Raw genomic sequence first — 20,582 nt, forward strand, 5'->3', positions numbered from 1 at the left:
TTTCACCTTTCCATATAGTTTAGGCTTTCTAAACCTTTGATCATTTTTGTTGTTCTCCTCTGGACTCTCCCATTTGTCCACATCTTTCCTGAAGCGAGGCTGTAATAAAATACAGCCCAGATATTGAACATGACCTCTGGGAAGGTTGCCCCCCTTCTGAGACCCTTCCCCAGTTCCCCGAGAGCATGCCTTTTATGTTGCTAGCTCATGCCTCCACTTCTCTCTGAGGTGGGAACCCTGCCATCCTATCATTCTCTGACTGAGTCTCTGGGTTACTCCTCCCTGGGTGGACCGTTTTCCTGTCAGCTTCCAGGAGAGTTGACCACTTCCTTTTCAAACCATCAGTGTCTTTTTAACTCAGCCTTAGCCTTGGAAAGTTAAAAAAAAACTTAACCAAGATAATGCGAGCCAGGTAGGCTCTTCCCCCAACTGATGAACCAGATATTGTTGTCTTCACCCCCTGAAAAGGGTAGATCAGAAACTGACTTATCTGAGTGGTTGTTTTCCCCTGATGGCTTCCTTACCAGCTCACTTTACAACCTCCTTTGATTTGACTTTATTCATTGAGTTAGGTGGCAATATGAACTTGAAAAGGGAAAACAAATCAGATACAACATTTCTAAACAATGACACAGACGTTTTCCCCTTTGTGACACCCCCCAAGTTGAGACCTTTCCATGTGGCTCAATGATCAGGAAAACAAACAATTTTTTATGAAAACAAAGAAATCCTACTCCTGCCCAAGAGTTTCCTCAGAGCTTCCTTCACTTCTTTGTTCCTCAGGCTGTATATGATGGGGTTGAATGTCGGAGTGATGATCGTATAGAAGAGGGAAATTGCTCGATCGATGTCCACAGAGCCATTGGAACTGGGCCTCATGTAGGTGACGAAGGTGCTGCCATAGAACAAGGTGACTGTGATCAGGTGTGAGGAGCAGGTGGAGAAGGCTTTGCGTCTCCCTTCACCTGAGTGCATCTTCAGGATTGTGTGGATGATGCTGGTGTAGGAGGCGATGATCAAGAGGAAGGGGAGGACTATGACTACCACAGTGAGGAAGGCAAGAATGGCCTTGATGAAGGATGTGTCAGTGCTCACCAATCGAAGTATTGGGAGGACGTCGCAGAAGAAATGATTGATTTTATTTGACCTGCAGAAGGGTAAGGTGAATATGGCCACAGTTTGCTCACATGCCACCATGCTGCCGGCAATCCACACTGCAGCTGCCAAGCTAAGGGTAACCTTTCTGTTCATGATGAGTGAGTAACGCATGGGGTTGCATATAGCGACGTACCGGTCATAGGACATAATGGCCAGCAGACCACACTCTGTGCTGCCAAAGAAAATGAAGAAGTACATCTGCACTACACAGCCTAGGAAAGAGATAGTCTGCCGCTCTGACAGCAGGTTGGTCAAGGTCTTAGGGATGATGACCGAGGTGTAGCAGATCTCCAAGACTGACAAGTTCCTGAGGAAGAAATACATGGGGGTGTGGAGGGCCAGGTCAGCCACTGTGACAGTGATTATGAGGCCATTTCCGATCAGGGTGATGAGGTAGATGAGTAAGAGTAGGACAAAGAGAAGGGGTTGCAGATCCTGGAGGTCTGAGAAGCCCAGAAAGATAAACTCTGTCACTGCAGTTAGGTTTCTCTCCATAGCTCTCTCCTGTGGAGGCCAAATAGGTATTTAGATACCTCAGAGGTTTGCATGGTATCACATAGATAGATAGATAGATAGATAGATAGATAGATAGATAGATAAACAATGAGATTCGCCCCATCCCCTCTCTCATCTCTCTGAATACACACAGATCAGTTGTTCTGTCTCTTGGATCTTATTCATCTCTGGTTGACATCTTGTGAGTTTTCTTCTCCTGGCCTGTTGTACACTAAAAGGTGTGACCAACCAAGGCACGTCACTCAGGGGTGTGAAAACTCCACACCCCATCGCGATGGAGCTCGGCTGCTCTAGCCCGCTGTGTAGACAGCACTGGGTGGACTGAAGAGTTCTTCCATCCAGGGAGTGGCTATCTCTCAGAGTGGTCAATTACCGATGCAGATGGAAGGACCCCAGCCATCACTGCAGCGAGTGGCTACACTGAAGCACTGCATCCGTGCAGCTGTGTGCTGGAATGTGATAAGTGTAGAAACACACACTGAGAGTAGGACCCGCACAAACTGTCTTGTGCACCTAGTTCCTACCACCCTGCAGGGCTGTCTGGGGCAGGCAGTTCAGGGAGATGGTGTTTTCTTTTCCTTACATTCTCCTAGCAAGCCCAGCACCATGCACGTGTCAGTCCAGCCCTGAATCTGGCTCCCCAGCTGACGCACCTTGTTGAAACTGGTTTGGGTGCTTCCCGCAAGAATGGGCAGGAGCCATTAAAGCCACGGGCTCTGGCCTTGTCTTTTCATGGTACTGAAGCGGAAGCTGCTGGACAACTCTTTGCGAGGGTCCCCGCTCTCTGCGTAACTCAACACACATAAAAAACCTGCAGTATCGAGCATCAGAGCCTGCGTCCACTGATTCGGGCTGAAGGAGCTCGCGTTGCACGATTAACAACTTCAGTGTAGAAGTTCCCACTCCAGCTGGGGCCTGGCTCGGAAACCCAGAGTGGGTGGGAGGGTCCAGCCCAATAAGGCTATATTGTCCTATTCCCCCACTTAGCGTGAGCCCCGCATTCCCGAGTCAGATGTCCCGGGCTCTGAGACTCGATGCTGGGGGTATTTTTTGCTGGATAGCTGTACCCTCTGTGGCTAGGAGGGCAGAGAGGCCCCCAGGGTGAGACATCCGATCCATTGTGGGGTACCGACACACCTCACCCGTGGCACAGCCAGGCACACTATTAATAATTAGGGCTGCAGATTTGTCATGGTATTTTTTATCCAGAATCACAGGGCGGCAGTCACGGTAAATTTGCTAAAAGCCAGGGATTTAGTGGCAGCTCCGAGAGGTGGCACCGACCACTCCGAGCAGTGCCTGGCACCACAGCCCTGACCCCATCCCTGTGCAGAGGGGAGGTCTGCATCAGCTGGCCCTTCCTCCTACTCCTGCTGTGAGCCTGTTTCTATGTTAGCCAGCCCCATTCCCAGCCTGCATTGGCTCCTGCCTCAGCCGGCTGCCTGGTGATTCTGACACCCTGTCCCACACTCGCCTCAGGAACATCCGCAGCTGCTGTGTCTGCTCCAGAGGGGCAGCTGGCCCACACCTGAGAGGCGCTGCGACCCCGCGCACTTCGGACAATGCCTAGAGGGGGGAGCTGAGCCCCGCCCAGAGAGACTGGAGCTGCAGGAGCCCGCACTGTCGCATGAGTCATGGACACACCCAAAAAAAGTCACAAAGGAATGGGAAAATCACTCTGGCTCTGACTTCTTTCCTGCTGTGACAGCCTTGCAGCCTTTTGAATAATGATTAAAGAGCACCCCCACATTAGTCCCCGCTTCCCTACCTTATACAGTGCCAGCCCATGAGTGAGAATGAGATCCCAGAGTGCTGAGAGGAAAATCACTAGGCAAACCAACAACTAACAGCCCAGAGTTACCTTGATAGTGTGACATGATGCACAGTATCTCTCATAAGACAGAGAGAAAGAGATGAGGGACAATTCTGTAGATTAGACCCATAAGAGTAAGTTAGAGTTAGTGATTAGATGTTAGAGAGAGAGAGAGAGAGAGAGAGAGACAATTTTGGAGACAATTTAGGTGTTGATGGCTCCAGAAAATGAACTTGGGGCCATAACAGTAACATAGGAAAACGCCCCAGACTGTGTCGTACTTACCTTCCCACTTGTGATCCACTGCTTCGTTTCTGAAACCCATTAACCCACAGCAGAGAAGCTTCTCTGCAAGAGATCTCAGAGGTGGATCCTTTCTGTATAGTTAAGTGACTGCTGGGATCAAATCCCCAGGGTTCTCTCTGACTATGGGTGCCCAGGAGAATTAGTAATTGCATTCTGTTTGTAAACACTTTGATCAATGAAATCAACTCAGCAACTCAGAAACAACCATTCAGTTCAGAGATGGCCTAGTCCAGATTCCAAGGCCAATTGTACTTGTTGATCAAGGTGAAGAATATTGGTTTACTGTCAGTTCTCCAAGCATTTCCTGTAGACATATTCTTCATCACTGTTAAGCTGTATTTGTTGCACTAAAGACCTGAGTCCTTAGAGCCTGGACAATTTACCTAATCTTCTCAGGTACAAGTACATGTGATAAGGATGTATCATTTGTATTTATAGATTTCAGGAACAAATATAATTGATTGCTAGGCCAAAAGCTTTTAGCAATAACTGTCAGTGACATCAACAGCATAGCTCTTGGTGGAACTGGTGTGAGGTCTGACTAGGCTGTAATGGGACACCATGTCCGCTTCAGCATGACCAAACCATCACACTGGGAACTAATTGACCTACTTTGTTGGTACTCTCAGGATGGAGCTGAGAACTCACTGGACCATGGGTAGTTCTTAACTCCCCTCTCAGCCCTAGAGTGACTTCTTAAGGACAGAGTTGAGGCAGATTGGCAGGGAGTGGGTGTAGGGAAATTCACAGAGCCCTTGCATTGCTGTACGTGACCTCCAGAAAGCCAAGGACAGCATCCTACAGAGATATCAGCTCTTTCTACTACAAATTTCTAAATCTTCAGTTCAGATCTGTCCCCTGGCTGGAGTGACTCCAGTTACCACCTTATAGCTCTTCGGCGTCTGTCAGGACTGAGATCCCCACTTTGAACTTTAGGGTACAAATGTAGGGGCCTGCGTGAAAAACTTCTAAGCTTAACTACCAGCTTAGCTCTGGTTCGGCTGCCACCATCAATGGATTCCCTCCCTGGGAAGCCTTGAAAAACCCTCACCAAATCCCTGGTGAAAACAAATCCAAAACCCCTTGGATCTTACAAGTTTGAAATAGGAGAGGCTTGTTTAGAAAGATGTGGAGAACCTGGATTGATGTCTGGTCCCTCTCAGTCCCCGAGAACGAACACACTCCCAAACAAAGAACACAAACAAAAGCCTTCCCCCCCCCAAGATTTGAAAGTATCTTGTCCCCTTATTGGTCCTTTAGGTCAGATGCCAGCCAGGTCACCTGAGCTTCTTAACCCTTTACAGGGAAAAGGATTTTGGAGTCTCTGGCCAGGAGGGATTTATAGTACTGTACACAGGACAGCTATTACCCTTCCCTTTATAGTTATGACAGCGTCTCATGTGAAATGCATACAGTGGGTCTCAGACCAGCTCCCAGTGTGTAAAATGTATTCACCAATGGCCTTGGAACTCATTTGCAAATGTCTTCGTCCATTCATCTCAGTGTCCAAGGGCTAGTGGTGAAGTTCACACCAGTGCCATTCCCAAACCATTCCCATTGAGTGTGACTTTCAGTGTGAACTGGACAATCATTCAAATATCCCAGCCTAAACATGCAAAGACCTTGACTGGTGCACAGGCCTTGAGTGTACTTCATGCTGAAGCGTCATGGACCTTGAGCTAGCCTGGGACACCCGAATGCAGGCTCCCCAAAACAGGGGCTGAGGTAGACTGGTGGGACAGTGTTTTGGAACTGTCAGTACTTCAGCCTTATCCTGAGTTCTTTGATGGGCCACAGGAGAAATGCTGTCCTCATGTGCAGAGCTTTGCTTCTTGGATTAGGGTTTTCTTCACCTTCCTCTGAGACATTGGATCTTGGCAATTGACAAAGTTGTGACACAACAGGAATGATCTCAGCCTTTTGAGCCAGTCTTTTCTTGCCTCTACTTTTTGCCAGTTGTGATTATTAAGTAGAGCTGGTATAAGAATAATGAAACCTCTGATTTATAAACTTGTTTGTGAATAACATAGTAAGGAGACTTCTGCAATGATTGGAGAGAAGCCTGTTCCAAGAAGATTGACTGTTTAGAGCAGGTAGCTGAGCATCAGCTTTTCTGGGTTCAGCTCCTCACTCGGGGAGAGGGTGGGTGTAGCAGTTAAAGTGTGTGGGGCGGGTGGGAGTCAAGATTCTGGGGTAAAAGAGCATATCAGGGAGCTGGTTCGGCACATGTATGAATGTTGTAATCTCTCTCCTCCTTCCTGTGGAGGTCAACTGTCTTCTTTAATTGACAGCTCTTCAGGGAAGGGATCATATTCTCAAATATACTCTTGTTATGGCCATATCAATAGAGCCCCTGTCCTGACTGGAGCATGTGAGCATTGATCTCACTCCCCACATGGTTGTAGACTTGGATTTTGAAAGGGGGCTGGTGGAGTTAGGCACCCAAATGCAATTCAAAGCCTACGGCAATTGGGTGACAGACAATCTTCACACCCCTGCTGTCAAGTTTTCACACCCCAGATGTCAAAATCAGTTCTCGCCCCCTTAGGGCTGGTTGGTTGGGGGAAGTGCTAAGAGACTGGTTAGGGGAAGTTCTAAGAAGGACATGATTTAATCCTGTAGCCACTGATCATCTGCTCTGGGGCACAGGCAGGACTTTCTGTGGTAGTTTCTCCTCTCCCCCGACCGATCAACACTGAGATGTGTCTGGAAATCAAGTCCTATGCGGTCCTGAGTTCCTACTGAGCATGTACAACACCTTTGATTTCTCAAACAAGAAAGGGAATAATAAAAGGGAAAAGGGACACTCCAAATTACTCCTTCTCCCTTTCTCTCTGACCATGGTGTTGAGTCTGAACTTTTGATGAGCTTAAACTTAACCCAGACTTGATGTCTCTGTCTGAACTTTTAACCAAAGCTCTGACCTGCGAACTACTCATGACACCCCCCTCCCCTTAAGTAGCCATCTCCCCTTTTCTCTTTCTGAATTTACATTTTAACCTGTTTTATCCTGTAGAATCTTGATTGATTATGCATGACCATTATGATCTGTTAATCACTTTGTTTACTTCTGTGTATAAATATTGATGCTCACCCCTAATAAACTTGCCACACTTACTCTGAAGCTTTTCAAGCTAAGGACAGTGTGAGCCCGTTGATCAACGAATTGGTGTCTGGTCTCTGACAGATTGTGAGCCCCATACCAACTCCGCACGAACTCGGGTGCTGGAGAGGTGAGTAAGGACTTGCTTTTTACCTAACAATTTGGGGGCTTGTCCGGGATTTCCTTCTGGTGCGGTGCCTCTGTCCAGTGGTCAGACCACTCATATACGAATTGGCAGGCGCCACGGGAGATTTCTCCCAGCCAATTCAATATTGAGGGGTCGTGTACTGGACAGCAGGATAAACGCCAGTTGGAGGGCTCCTGTCAGACACCATGGGTCAAGGGACTAGCGTGCCTCTTGAGAGTCCGTTGGGGATTGTAAATAAGTTATGGAACGAAGGGAAACTCCCAGTACAGACAGGAATGTCTAGAAGGAAGTTGTACACACTGTGTGTAAGGAATTGGACTGGGTATACCGCGGTATTGGCCGACCCGGAGATGAGGTGGCCTTCGTATGGCTCTTTCGAACAGGCTGCCTTAAGAGGAGTAGGAGCCAGATCGAAAAAGACCATCCGGGACAGTAATGTTACTGGTTTTGTTGGGACACAGCAGCAGAGCTGTGGAAATCTTTAAAAATTATGGCAGTCAGGTATTCTCCCGAGAGTGAACCCCCTCCATGTTATTTCGATGAAGGGTGTAAACCACGGCGTGTTTTGACTCGTCAGTTGGTCCCCACTGCACCTGCCCCTATTCCTCCGCAGGGGGACTCTCTCCAGGGCGCAGAGGGGAATCTGCAGGACTCCAGATCGGAATCTCTGCAGAGGGATAAGGGGGAAATGGAAGGGCACACCTCGGGAGGAGTAATTACTAGGCAAAAGATCAAGCAGATGCACCAGGTTGCATACCCCTCCCCTGGGGACGCCGAGAGGGTCCGGTCACATCCACAGATACTTACACCAGGGACGAATACACCCCTGCACCACCAGCTCAGCCCGTTCCCCAGGCCTGGATCAACTACGGGCAACAGCAACAGCTGCAGCAAACTCAGCCTCCTCAATGACGGTACCCCGGGGGCGAAGGCAAACAATGTGATGGTCTTATTTCCTTATTGTCTTTAGCCGGCTCCTTCCTCACTTTCTCCCCTCCCAGCAAAGAGCCTCGTCTAACCCTTTCAGTCCAAGGACTGCCTGTCTCCTTCCTCATTGATACTGGAGCTACTTTCTCTCTTTTAAATCATGCCCCCTCTCCCTGGCTATCCTCTGAGGTTAAAACTGCAACTGGGGTGGAGGGCAACCCACAGTCCCTGGGACTCACTTTGCCTCTAAATGTTATTTATGCTGATAAATGTTTTTCTCACCGTTTTCTTTTTTCCCCAGCTTGTCCGATCCCTTTGATGGGCCGGGATTTACTCTGTAAGTTGAGGCTACTTTAACCTGCACTCCTGAAGGGGTAGGATTATTGATGACAGTGTTAGGAGATTCGGCCCCAACTCAGGGTAATTGGGAACCCCCCCCCCTCCCCTGACCTCACTGACTTGCCTTTAACCCTCTGGGGAATTTCTGACACTGATGTTGGCCTGCTCCTTTCGGCAGAGCCAGTAAGGATTCAAGTGAAGCCCTCCTTAACCCCCCCGTCAGTCCCTCAATACCCCCTGTCGCTGGAAGCCCGGGAGGGCATCCGCCCCATTATCGAGGGATTCATTGCACAAAAGCTAGTCCGCCCTCAGTGCACTCCCTGTAACACCCCTATTCTGGCTGTCAAAAAGCCTCCTAAAAAGGACGGAGACCCTATTCGTTGGCGCTTTGTACACGATCTACGGGTTGTTAATCAGTATGTGGTCCCTCTTCATGCAGTAGTTCCTGATCCAGCTACTATCATCAGCCAAATCCCCTGGGATGCTGAGTGGTTCACTGTTATTGACTTAAAATCAGCCTTTTTCAGCATTCCTGTGCACCCAGACTCTCAGGATCTCTTTGGTTTCACCTGGGAGGGACAAAGTTATGTCTGGCAACGACTTCCTCAAGGCTACAGAGACAGCCCCACGATTTTCAGCCACCAATGCCTCCGCCACGACTCGGAAGGCTTCACCAGTCCGCAGGGATCCACGTTAGTCCTATACGTAGATGACATCCTATTAGGTAACCGCGAAGAAGCTGCCCTCCGCATCGATGGTAAGGCACTTTTATTATACCTACACACCAGAGGCCATAAGGTAGACCCTAACAAGATTCAGTGGGTCTCACAGAAGGTCCGATATCTGAACTTCCTGTTAACCCCAGAGGGGAGACAAATGGACCCAGTCCGCATAAAGACTATCCAAAACTGCCCTCTGCCAAACACCAAGAAACAACTTTGAGGTTTCTTAGGATTAATTGGCTTCTGTCGCCCCTGGTTGCCGTCCTGCGGGGAGTTAAGCAAACCGCTCCACCGACTCACTGCTAACCTTGCTCCTGACCCTTTGCAGTGGTCCCCGGACACGATCCAAGCCTTTCAGTTACTCAAGGACAGTGTGGCCTCCTCCATGTCTCTCCGCCCCCCCAATTACAGCAAACCCTTTCACCTTTTTGTCCACGAGAGGGGCGGAATTGCTAGTGGCGTCCTTACCCAGCTGAGCGGGCCCCACCATTTCCCACTTGCTTTTTACTCTCAGCAGATCGACCCTGTCGCTCAGGGAACCCCATCCTGCACCTGGACTCTGGCAGCAGCTGCCCTGCTGATCACAAAGGCAAAGAGCCTGACCCTGGGTCATTTTACCACGGTTTGGACCTCTCATGCCTTGTCAGCCCTTCTGCGTAGGGGCACAACCCAAGTCTTTTCGGCCCATCGTCAGCAACAGCTAGAGGCCGAACTCTTTGAAGACACTAACCTAATTTTTGAAAGGTGTGGGCCCCTTAATCCAGCTACCTTGCTTCCTGACCTGCCAGTCCTCCAGGATCAGCACAACTGTGTGGAAGTAGTTTATAGCATCTTACAGATAAGGGACAACCTGTTTGACGTGCCACTGGACAACCCTGATTGCATCCTCTTCTCGGACGGAAGCTCCTTCTATGTTGATGGCAAGCGTTTCACCGGTTATGCAGTCACCTCTGAATGGGACATTCAAGAGGCCGCCTCACTGCCAGGCAACTGGGGAGCCCAAGCCGCCGAACTCTATGCCCTGGCCCGAGCTTGCCAGTTGGCCGCTGGTAAGACCGTTACCATTTTTACTGATAGCAAGTATGCTTTTGGAGTTTTGCATTGTCACATCCACCTCTGGAAGTTTCGAGGTTTCCAGACAGCTGCCGGTAAACCCATTCAGCACCTCCCCCTCATCCACAAGCTTTTGGACGCCCTCCAAGAACCCTCGGTCCTGGCTGTAGTTCACTGCCGGGCCCATACTAAAGATGATAGCCCCGTCACCCGTGGGAATGCCCTGGCTGACGCCTCCGCCAAGACGGCTACTGTCTTACCCTTAGCCATGCCCACGTTGGCTATTGCAGCCTCCTCCTTTACTCCACCGTACCCCGTACCAGTACCCGCTGCTGAACTACAGGCGTGGGAGAGCCTCGGAGCCACTCTGGTCAAAGGGACCTGGCTTATGCCGGATGGCCGAGTCTGCCTCCCTCGCTCCACATACCCCGTGGCAGTTCGCTGGCACCATGATAAGGGGGGTCACTACGGCACGCACGCCCTTGTGGACACCATCGCTCACTTTTGGTATGCTCCAGGCATTCAACCCTACTGCCTGTCAATAGTGAAAGCATGCAGCACATGTCAGCGTAATGGACCTGCTACGCCTCTTAACAAAATTAAGGGTGGAAGACCTCCGCCTGCTGCTCCATTTCAACATCTTCAAATTGACTTTGCAGATATGCCAAAGGCTTTTGGGAAAAAGCACCTCCTTGTTTTGGTTTGCCCTCTGACTTCCTGGGTCGAAGCTTTTCCTACTGCTAATTGTACTGCTGCCACAGTGGCAAAGATTCTCCTTAGAGACATTGTATCCCGTTTTGGCATCCCTCTCGTGTTTGACTCAGATCGCGGACCTCACTTTACTGGTCATGTCCTTGGCTGTTTAGAACAAGGACTGGGCATTTCACACTCCTTTCATACACCCTACCACCCCCAGTCTAGCGGGAAAGTTGAGCGTATGAATAGGAAGCTTAAGTTTACATTGGCTAAATACGGTCAGGAAACAGGGTTAAAGTGGCCTCAGGTACTTCCCTTGGTCCTGTTTCACCTTCGTACTCGCCCAACCCGTGTATTGGGATTATCCCCCTTTGAACTGCTCTATGGACACCCCCCTTTCAAAGGCGGGGCGCTACCACGTGCTGATGTTTCACTATTGGGAGGGGATCATATGACCGCGTGCCAGCTTCTCTCCCTACAGGCTCGCCTCCGTACCCTTTGGAAAGCCTCGCAGTTTTCCCAGACCATGCCGCTGGAAGAACAGATCCACCCGTTCCAACCAGGGGACTTCGTCTGGGCCAAAAAGTTCGTTCGTGGCGACACCCTCAAGCCGAGGTTTACTGGACCCCACCAGGTTCTTTTAACAACCCAGACTGCAGTGTTCCTGGAAGGACGCAAATCCTGGATCCACCACTCCCACGTCAAGCCAGCCGTAGTGGACCACAGTGATGGACCAGCTGCCACCACTGAGGACACTGCCTCCGACCAGTGGACCAGCTTACCTCTTTCAGACATCAGACTTAAATTGACTCGGCAAAAATGAGAGGACCTTTTATTCTGACAACTGTATGTTTTTTATTATGCCTTTTTAGTTTATTTTCTGCTTATGAAGATAATGCTTTTATTAGATATTCCCACAAGGTTAAAACTCGTATTTTAGGAAATAGAAGTAATTGCTGGGTATGTACTCAATTTCCAGTAAATGCAGAACAGGGACTCCCCTTCACACCCATTCCCCTGACCACTGCTAATATGACTTGGATGCCACCGGCTAGAGTAAAAGATCCAGTCCAACACAATCTTACATGGGACAAAACAGGAGTGCCAATTAACAGATATCTCAGGGTAACCAATCAGACAGGATCACTGTGTTTTGTTAAAGAAAAGGGGTCAACTTTTGTGGGAACAAGTAAATGCAACATGTATTTTAATGGCACCGCCTTTAGTAAAAATCTTGGCTTCAAGCCTTGCGCATCCCACTTATCCCATATGTGGATCCCTCACCCCGATCCAACTTTTTCATGGGTGGGCAGGCCTTCAGAGTCAGCTTTTAAGAAGCCCTGCTCAGATCACGAGGGTGTCCAACTAATTGCTAAGGGACATACGACTGCCTTCTACAACTGCTCAAGCAGTACTACACTGCCCTTTGAAAACACCACTACCAAATTGTGCCTCTGCAGTTCGCACAACAACCCCTCTGCGTTACCAGGGGAACAGTGGTCCAACGGGTGGTGGGTTACCTCCTACTTTGAGAAATGGAATACCCGAAACGCATTGTATGGAACATACTGGGTGTGCGGGCCCAAAGCTTATTACTTTCTCTCCCCTGATTGGGCAGGGTCATGTTATTTAGCGTGGCTAACACCTCCTTCTCGCATCTCCCTCACTCCCCCTCATTTTCCCCACGTTCGTAACATCCGTGAAACCTTCAGAGATATTAATATCCGTGATGGTTTGTCGTGGCAGCGGTGGGCTGGTCTCATTAGCTTGAGGGGTGGTGTCATCCGTCTACAGGGACTACTAGAATCTTTAACCAATGAAACTGCGACCCTATTTGAGAATCAGGCCGGGGAAATGTCCCAGCTGCGCCAGTTAGCTTTGCAAAACCGAATGGCTTTAGACATAATGTTAGCAGCCCAGGGAGGAACTTGCGCCCTCATAAATGAAGAATGCTGTGTTTTTGTAAATGACACCTACTCTGACACTTTTCAACGTACCAAACATCTAAGGGAAATGGCTAAGAACTACTCCTCTGGCCAGCCACCTTATGATTGGTGGGGAGCCTTATGGAATTGGCTGCCTGGATTTGGGTGGGTTAAAAAACTCTTGGTGGGTATTGTTGGGGCCATAGTAATCCTTATAATACTGTGTTGCTGTATTCAGTGTGTCCCCTCCCTCATAGGCTCATATGGGTCAGTTTATTCTTTTCCTACTTCAGCCAAGGGCCTTACTCTCTTCGAGTTGGCCCAGGCTGAAATTGCCAAGCGGCCCTTGGCTCCTTAAAATGGGGTGTAGCTTTTGGTAAATAGTTATCCCAAAGCTACAAATGGAGGAATGTTGAGTCTGAACTTTTGATGAGCTTAAACTTAACCCAGACTTGATGTCTCTGTCTGAACTTTTAACCAAAGCTCTGACCTGCGAACTACTCATGACACCCCCCTCCCCTTAAGTAGCCATCTCCCCTTTTCTCTTTCTGAATTTACATTTTAACCTGTTTTATCCTGTAGAATCTTGATTGATTATACATGACCATTATGATCTGTTAATCACTTTGTTTACTTCTGTGTATAAATATTGATGCTCACCCCTAATAAACTTGCCACACTTACTCTGAAGCTTTTCAAGCTAAGGACAGTGTGAGCCCGTTGATCAACGAATTGGTGTCTGGTCTCTGACAGATTGTGAGCCCCATACCAACTCCGCACGAACTCGGGTGCTGGAGAGGTGAGTAAGGACTTGCTTTTTACCTAACAATGACATCCATGACACCTGATGAACCGAGAACTGGGGGTGAGGGGTCCTTGCTGGCAGGTACCTAGCCAGTAGGATTGCAAAAGCATATGGTGAGAAAAAAACTTTGTTTTGAATACTTTAAACTTGTGAAGTTAGATGTTATTTGCATTTTACCATTTATTTTCTTTGTAACCAAATCTGATTTTATGCCTCATTGCTTGTAATCCCCCACTTTTCCGGCCGGAGCACCAGCTGGAGTGCGGCAAGCCTCCAGCCCTGCTCCCCCGTCTGGAGCATGGCATGCCCCACGGCCCCGCTCCCCTGGCTGGCGCGCGGCATGCTCTCTGCCGGAGCGCGGCAAGCCCGTGGCCCCGCTCCCTTGGCCTGAGAGGCGGAGGGGCTTGCTGCATTCCAGCCGGGGTAGCAGGGCCGGGGTCTTGCCGCGCTCCAGCTGGGGGATTGGGACCGTGGGGCTTGCCGGGCTCCGGCCAGGAAAGCGAGGCCGCGGGCTTCCCGCGCTCCGGCTGGGGTAGCGGGGCTGGAGGCCAGAAACCCGTGGCCCCGCTCCCCCGGCCAGAGTGCGGAGGCCGGATAAAAACGGCCAGTGGATGTAGTTTGCTCACCCCTGTGCTAGAGTCTGTTTGTGAGGAGGCGAGGAGTGGAAATTCTCACAGCAAAGCAGTGTTAAGGTGACCCAAGTTGGAGAATTGAGGGGATATAGCTGTCTATCAGACCAGATTGCACCCTGGGGAATGTCACACTCCACCCTTTGTTTCTGGAAGCGCCTGATCTTGCAAACATTAGCTTTTGAAGCTGATATGAGATTTCTCATTGATTGCATTGTGACCACTCACACAAGAACAGATTTCTTCTAGGCGTGGGAGCAGTTTTAATGCAGGAAGGACCGGATCAAGAATTCCATCCTGTCGTGTTTCTCAGCAAGAAACTGTCTGAGAGGGAAAGCCACTGGTCAATCAGCGAAAAGGAATGCTACGCCATTGTGTATGTGCTGGAAAAGCTACGCCCATACGTTTGGGGACGGCATTTCCAACTACAAACCGACCATGCTGCGCTAACGTGGCTTCATACCGCCAAGAGGAATAACAAAAATCTTCTTCGGTAGAGTTTAGCTCTCCAAGATTTTGATTTTGAAATACAACACATTTCAGGAGCTTCTAACAAAGTGGCTGATGCACTCTTCCGGGAAAGTTTCCCAGAATCAACTGGTTAAAAATTGTTCTTGGAATGTGGGACATATTGTTAGTTTTTATATAACACTGGTCTACAATTTTTGAGAAGTCGTCTGCTTCAGAGATAAATATTTTGATGTGCTGAATTCAAATATGACAATTAAAACAACTGATTGGCTACTGTTTCTAAGATATTTAAGTTTTTATATTTTATGTCTATGTATATTGTGTAGATAGTAGAGTTTTAATCATAAATTGTAAACCTAGGTCTTTTCATGTGTTTATGGTTGCTTTACATGATAATATTTCACTTGACCTGTATATGTAACACTTTAAAAATCAGCAAAAGGGTTATATAAATAAAATGTATTATGAAACAAAAGGCAAAAAACTATTATGTACATAGTTTAGTCCTATTCAGTGTCTACTCGGCACTTCTTGGCTTGTCTCTTGTATTCATTAAATGGAGCATCTCTTGTCACTGTCCAGAAATAGTCTGCAAGCATTGATGGGCTCCATTTGCCCTGATAGCGTTTCTCCATTGTTACAATGTCCTGGTGAAATCGCTCGCCGTGCTCGTCGCTCACTGCTCCGCAGTTTGGTGGAAAAAAATCTAGATGAGAGTGCAAAAAATGGATCTTTAGTGACATGTTGCAACCAAGGCTTTTGTATGCCTCGAGGAGGTTTTCCACCAACAACTTGTAGTTGTCTGCCTTGTTGTTTCCGAGAAAATTTATTGCCACTAACTGGAAGGCTTTCCATGCTGTCTTTTTCTTGCCACGCAGTGCATAGTCAAATGCATCATCTCGAAGAAGTTCACGAATCTGAGGACCAACAAAGACACCTTCCTTTATCTTAGCTTCACTTAACCTTGGAAATTTTCCACAGAGGTACTTGAAAGCTGCTTGTGTTTTGTCAATGGCCTTGACAAAGTTCTTCATCAGACCCCGCTTGATGTGGAAGGGTGGTAACAAAATCTTCCTTGATTCAACAAGTGGTGGATGCTGAACACTTTTCCTCCCAGGCTCCAATGACTGTCGGAGTGGCCAATCTTTCTTGATGTAGTGGGAATCTCTTGCACGACTATCCCATTCGCAGGGAAAACAGCAGTACTTTGTGTATCCAGTCTGCAGATCAAGCAAGAGAGCAACAACCTTCAAATCACCACAAAACTGCCACTGATGTTGGTCATAGTTTATGCATCTCAAAAGTTGTTTCATGTTGTCATAGGTTTCCTTCATATGGACTGCATGACCAACTGGAATTGATGGCAAAACATTGCCATTATGCAGTATAACAGCTTTAAGACTCGTCTTCGATGAATCAATGAACAGTCTCCACTCATCTGGATCATGAATGATGTTGAGGGCTGCCATCACACCATCGATGTTGTTGCAGGCTACAAGATCACCTTCCATGAAGAAGAATGGGACAAGATCCTTTTGACAGTCATAGAACATGGAAACCCTAACATCACCTGCCAGGAGATTCCACTGCTGTAGTCTGTAGCCCAACAGCTCTGCCTTACTCTTGGGTAGTTCCAAATCCCTAACAAGTTCATTCAGTTCACCTTGTGTTATGAGGTGTGGTTCAGAGGAGGAGGATGGGAGAAAATTTGGGTCCTGTGACATTGATGGTTCAGGACCAGAAGTTTCATCCTCTTCCTCTTTCTCGTCTGACTCAAGTGAGAATGATTCTGGTGCATGAGGAATCGGCAGTCCTTCTCCGTGGGGTACTGGGCGTATAACTGATGGAATGTTTGGATAATGCACAGTCCACTTTTTCTTCTTTGACACACCTTTCCCAACTGGAGGCACCATGCAGAAGTAACAATTGCTGGTATGACCTGTTGGCTCTCTCCAAATCATTGGCACTGCAAAAGGCATAGATTTCCTTTTCCTGTTCAACCACTGGTGAAGATTTGTTGCACAAGTGTTGCAGCATATGTGTGGGGCCCACCTCTTGTCCTGATCTCCAATTTTGCAGCCAAAAGAAAGGTGATAGGCTTTCTTAACCATAGTGGTTATATGCGCTTTTGTGATGCAAAAGTCACTTCACCACAAACATAGCAGAAGTTATCTGCACTGTTCACACAAGTACGAGGCATCTCTGCTCACTTTGGCTAAACAGAAATGTGTCCCTTTGCAAAATCAAATACTGACAAATAAGAGAACATGACACTGTATGATTTCTAGAGCTGATATAGGGCAATTTGTTCAGCAGAGTGATGTAAGCTTCATTATGATTGCATCATCCATGACTTCTATGAATAACATGATGCAATTCATATCATGTATGACGCAATACCAGCTTCAGATTGCATCATTCATTGTTTTGCCTAAAAAGCTCACTTATCCTCCGCCATTCCCAAGTCAAGGGTCGTATATACTGACCCAATAGCATATCTTGAAAACTAGAGCCAATCAACAATTTTAAGCATCATTTTCATTCTAAGTGACCAAGAATTAGTAAAGTTTGACTACATTTATTTCAGAAGCATTTTGGCTGTAGAGCAGTGTAATCAGTAGTATGTCTAAAGGTGCATGTGCCTTATTAACTCTGTTTTCTCCTACAGCTCCAGGAAGAAATCACAGCCAGTGTGGAACCGGCTGTCCAACACTATCTGTGATTTGGGGGGGTCGTGTCATAACTATAAAGGGAAGGGTAACAGCCCTCCTGTGTACAGTACTATAAAATCCCTCCTGGCCAGAGACTCCAAAATCCTTTTACCTGTAAAGGGTTAAGAAGCTCAGGTAACCTGGCTGACACCTGACCCAAAGGACCAATAAGGGGACAAGATACTTTCAAATCTTGGTGGGGGGAAGGCTTTTGTTTTGGGTAAGGGTTCGCTCTTGGGACTAAGAGGGACCAGACATCAATCCAGGCTCTCCACATCTTTCTGAACAAGTCTCTCATATTTCAAACTTGTAAGTAAACAGCCAGGCAAGGCATGTTAGTTTTATCTTTGTTTTCTCAACTTGTAAATGTACCTTTTACTAGGGTGTTTACCTCTGTTTGCTTTAACTTTGAACCTAAGGCTAGAGGGGGGTCCTCTGGGCTCTTTAAGTTTGATTACCCTGTTAAGTTATTTTCCATCCTGATTTTACAAAGATGATTTTTACCTTTTTCTTTAATTAAAAACCTTCTTTTTAAGAACCTGATTGATTTTCCTTGTTTTAAGATCCAAGGGGTTTGGATCTGTATTCACCAGGGAATTGGTGAAGAGTCTCTCAAGGCTACCCAGGGAAGGGAATTAGCACATTGGGAGTTGTAGCAGCGGACCAGATCTAAGCTGGTAGTTAAGCTTAGAAGTTTTCATGCAGGCCACCACATCTGTCCCCTAAAGTTCAGAGTGGGGAAGGAGCCTTGACACCTACAAAAGGTTTTTTTTTCCTGCTGATAATAGCCCACCTTAATCAATTAGTCTGTTAGAGTTGGTATGGCAACCCCCTTTTTTCATGTTCTCTGTATATATATATATATATATCTTCCTAGGGTATTTTCCACTGCATGCATCTGATGAAGTGGGCTTTAGCCCATGAAAGCTTATGCTCAAATAAATTTGTTAGTCTCCAAGGTGCCACAAGTACTCCTCATTTTTCTTGCTGACATGAGATTTCTCATTGTCTGCATTGTGACCACTCACACAAGCACAGATTTCTCCTAGGAATGGGACCTGTGCAAAATTGCACTCCAAAGACCATATTCCCTGCTGGTGGACACTGGCAGAGCTGTGGTGATTTCTACTTGGCATCATCTGAAGAGTTGACCCCCGGAGATTGGCTCTATTTTGGTTTAACCTCAAAGCCTTACTCCGGGCTGTCTAAATTCTTGTGACAGGCACCAATTTACTGAGAGCTTTCCACAGGGCCTCCTTCACCACGCTGTTTCTCAGGCTGTATATCAGGGGGTTAACCAGGGTAGTCAAGATGGTGTAGAAGACAGAGAACACTTTGTTCAGGGATCTCAGCCTGTTGGTGTCTGGGAGCATGTACACAATGATTAGGGTCCCATAGTAAATTGTCACCATGCTGAGGTGGGAGGGGCAGGTGGAAAAGGCCTTTTGCCTCCTGGTGGTGGAGGGGATTCGGAGGATGGCAGCAATTATGTGAATGTAGGATGCCACGGTCAATAGAAATGGAGTCAGGGTGAATATAGAGGAAAATACGAAAGCAGTAACTTCCAGAAGGTGAGTATCACTGCAGGCGAGTTTTACTATGGGGGCGAAATCACAAAAGAAATGGTTAATTTCATTGGAGTCACAGAAAGTCAATTGTGACATCAACACCGTCAATGTGGCAATCGCTAGGGAGCCACTTACCCAAGAGCTGGTCGCCAGCTGGAGGCAGAACCTGTTGTTCATAAGGGTGGTGTAGCACAGGGGTTTGCAGATTGCTAAATACCGATCGTATGACTTTGCAGACAAGAGAAAACACTCTGTAGCTGCTAAGCAGCCAAAGAAATAAAATTGTACAAAGCAAGCAGTAACAGAAATAGTCTTGTTGCCAGTCAGGAAACTTGACAGCAACCTGGGCAGGATTATTGAGGTGTAGCAGATCTCCAAGCAGGACAAGTTTCCCAAGAAAAAGTACATGGGGGTGTGAAGGTTCTGAATAGATACAACTAGCACCAGGATAAGGATGTTCCCAACCGTGGTCACAATGTTGATCACTAGAAAGAGCAGGAAGAGAAGGGTCTGCAGCTCCGGGAGATTCCCAAATCCCAGGAGGACGAATTCTGTGACGGACGTTTGATTTCCCTGTTCTGTGTCGGGCATGGATTGTGCCTAAATGAAATTGGAACTAGAATTGAAGGGAAATAAATGTATATGTTAAGAGATGGTCAACACATTTATTCCATAAACCCGCTTCCCCCTCAGGTAATCACAAATTCAGCATCTTATGATGTCTCCCAAAAATTGAGGCAGACAAAACCAGTAGTCACTTAAAATATATATATAAAACTTGGAGGATATAGCATCCTGAAACTTTGCTTCTGTGCATTCCCCCAAGCCCTTTAACCAGAGAGCAAACGTGAGCATTCAGGGAAGTATAACTATTAATAAGTACACTACAATTAAGTATTAACCATACTTTGCACATAAGGTTAAAACAAGAATATTAGTTGTTTGATTTGAGATTCACATAAACAGACAAATATTTAGGCACACAGAGAGATAAACTCATCTCTCTCTCTCTCTCTCTCTCTCTCTCTCTCTCTCTCTCTCTCTCTCTCTCTCATTTTATACTTCCACCCATCTCCATAGCATCTGAGCGCCTTTCCCATAAAATCAGTAGCAATAGAGAAGTACCTAGTTGACTTCAAAGTGTTTGGACACTCCTCCCTTTTTGAGATACCAGCTCATCCTATGGAAGGTTTTCTTGGTTTTGGATTTTGGGAGAGAAGGAGTAAAGTCGAAGTAGGTGTCACAGAATCCTACATCATAGGCCAGAATGAGGCATCATGTCGTAGGTATGAGGATCATTCCTGTTAAGGTTGAAAAGCTTTCCCAAAGGTTTTGCAGTGTTTTCTAAAGACAGAAAATGGATTCACCTCATCTGACTCTGAATTCACCTAATCTCCTCTGGAAGCTGCTCCCTCCAGATCCCTCCATCCACGAATGCTTTGTTCCCAGTTCTCATGCATTTCATTCTTGGCTTTGTGATTTTGGATATTACCGGGCTCCTAGGTGCTACAATAATACTTAGAGAAAACTGACACAATTTGATTCAGATACAAATCTACACACACAAGCACACTGGCGTATGCACAAACACACACAAACAAACAAATGTCTACAGACCCACAAACAAGTATAATGGAATACATAGACATGTGAACATACAAATTCATAAAGCTGTGATCTTCAAAAGAGTCC

The 20,582-nt window shown here is 47.2% G+C and overlaps 2 protein-coding genes across 2 annotated transcripts; both read right to left on the minus strand.

The window, feature by feature from the left end:
• Positions 1–711: 711 nt before the first annotated feature.
• On the minus strand, positions 712–1,706 carry LOC128845860 (olfactory receptor 10A7-like). The gene is made up of 2 exons (XM_054044917.1): positions 1,692–1,706; positions 712–1,659 (listed from the first exon to the last, which is right to left on the minus strand). The coding sequence occupies exons 1-2, from the start codon at positions 1,704–1,706 to the stop codon at positions 712–714; spliced, it is 963 nt and encodes a 320-aa protein (XP_053900892.1).
• Positions 1,707–18,527: 16,821 nt separating this feature from the next.
• Positions 18,528–19,481, minus strand: LOC128845965 (olfactory receptor 11L1-like). Its single transcript, XM_054045062.1, has one exon. It carries the CDS (start codon positions 19,479–19,481, stop codon positions 18,528–18,530), a length of 954 nt encoding a protein of 317 aa, XP_053901037.1.
• Between the last annotated feature and the right edge of the window lie 1,101 nt (positions 19,482–20,582).

This window comes from Malaclemys terrapin, chromosome 12 (assembly GCF_027887155.1).
Source record: "Malaclemys terrapin pileata isolate rMalTer1 chromosome 12, rMalTer1.hap1, whole genome shotgun sequence".
Lineage (NCBI taxonomy): Eukaryota > Metazoa > Chordata > Testudines > Emydidae > Malaclemys > Malaclemys terrapin.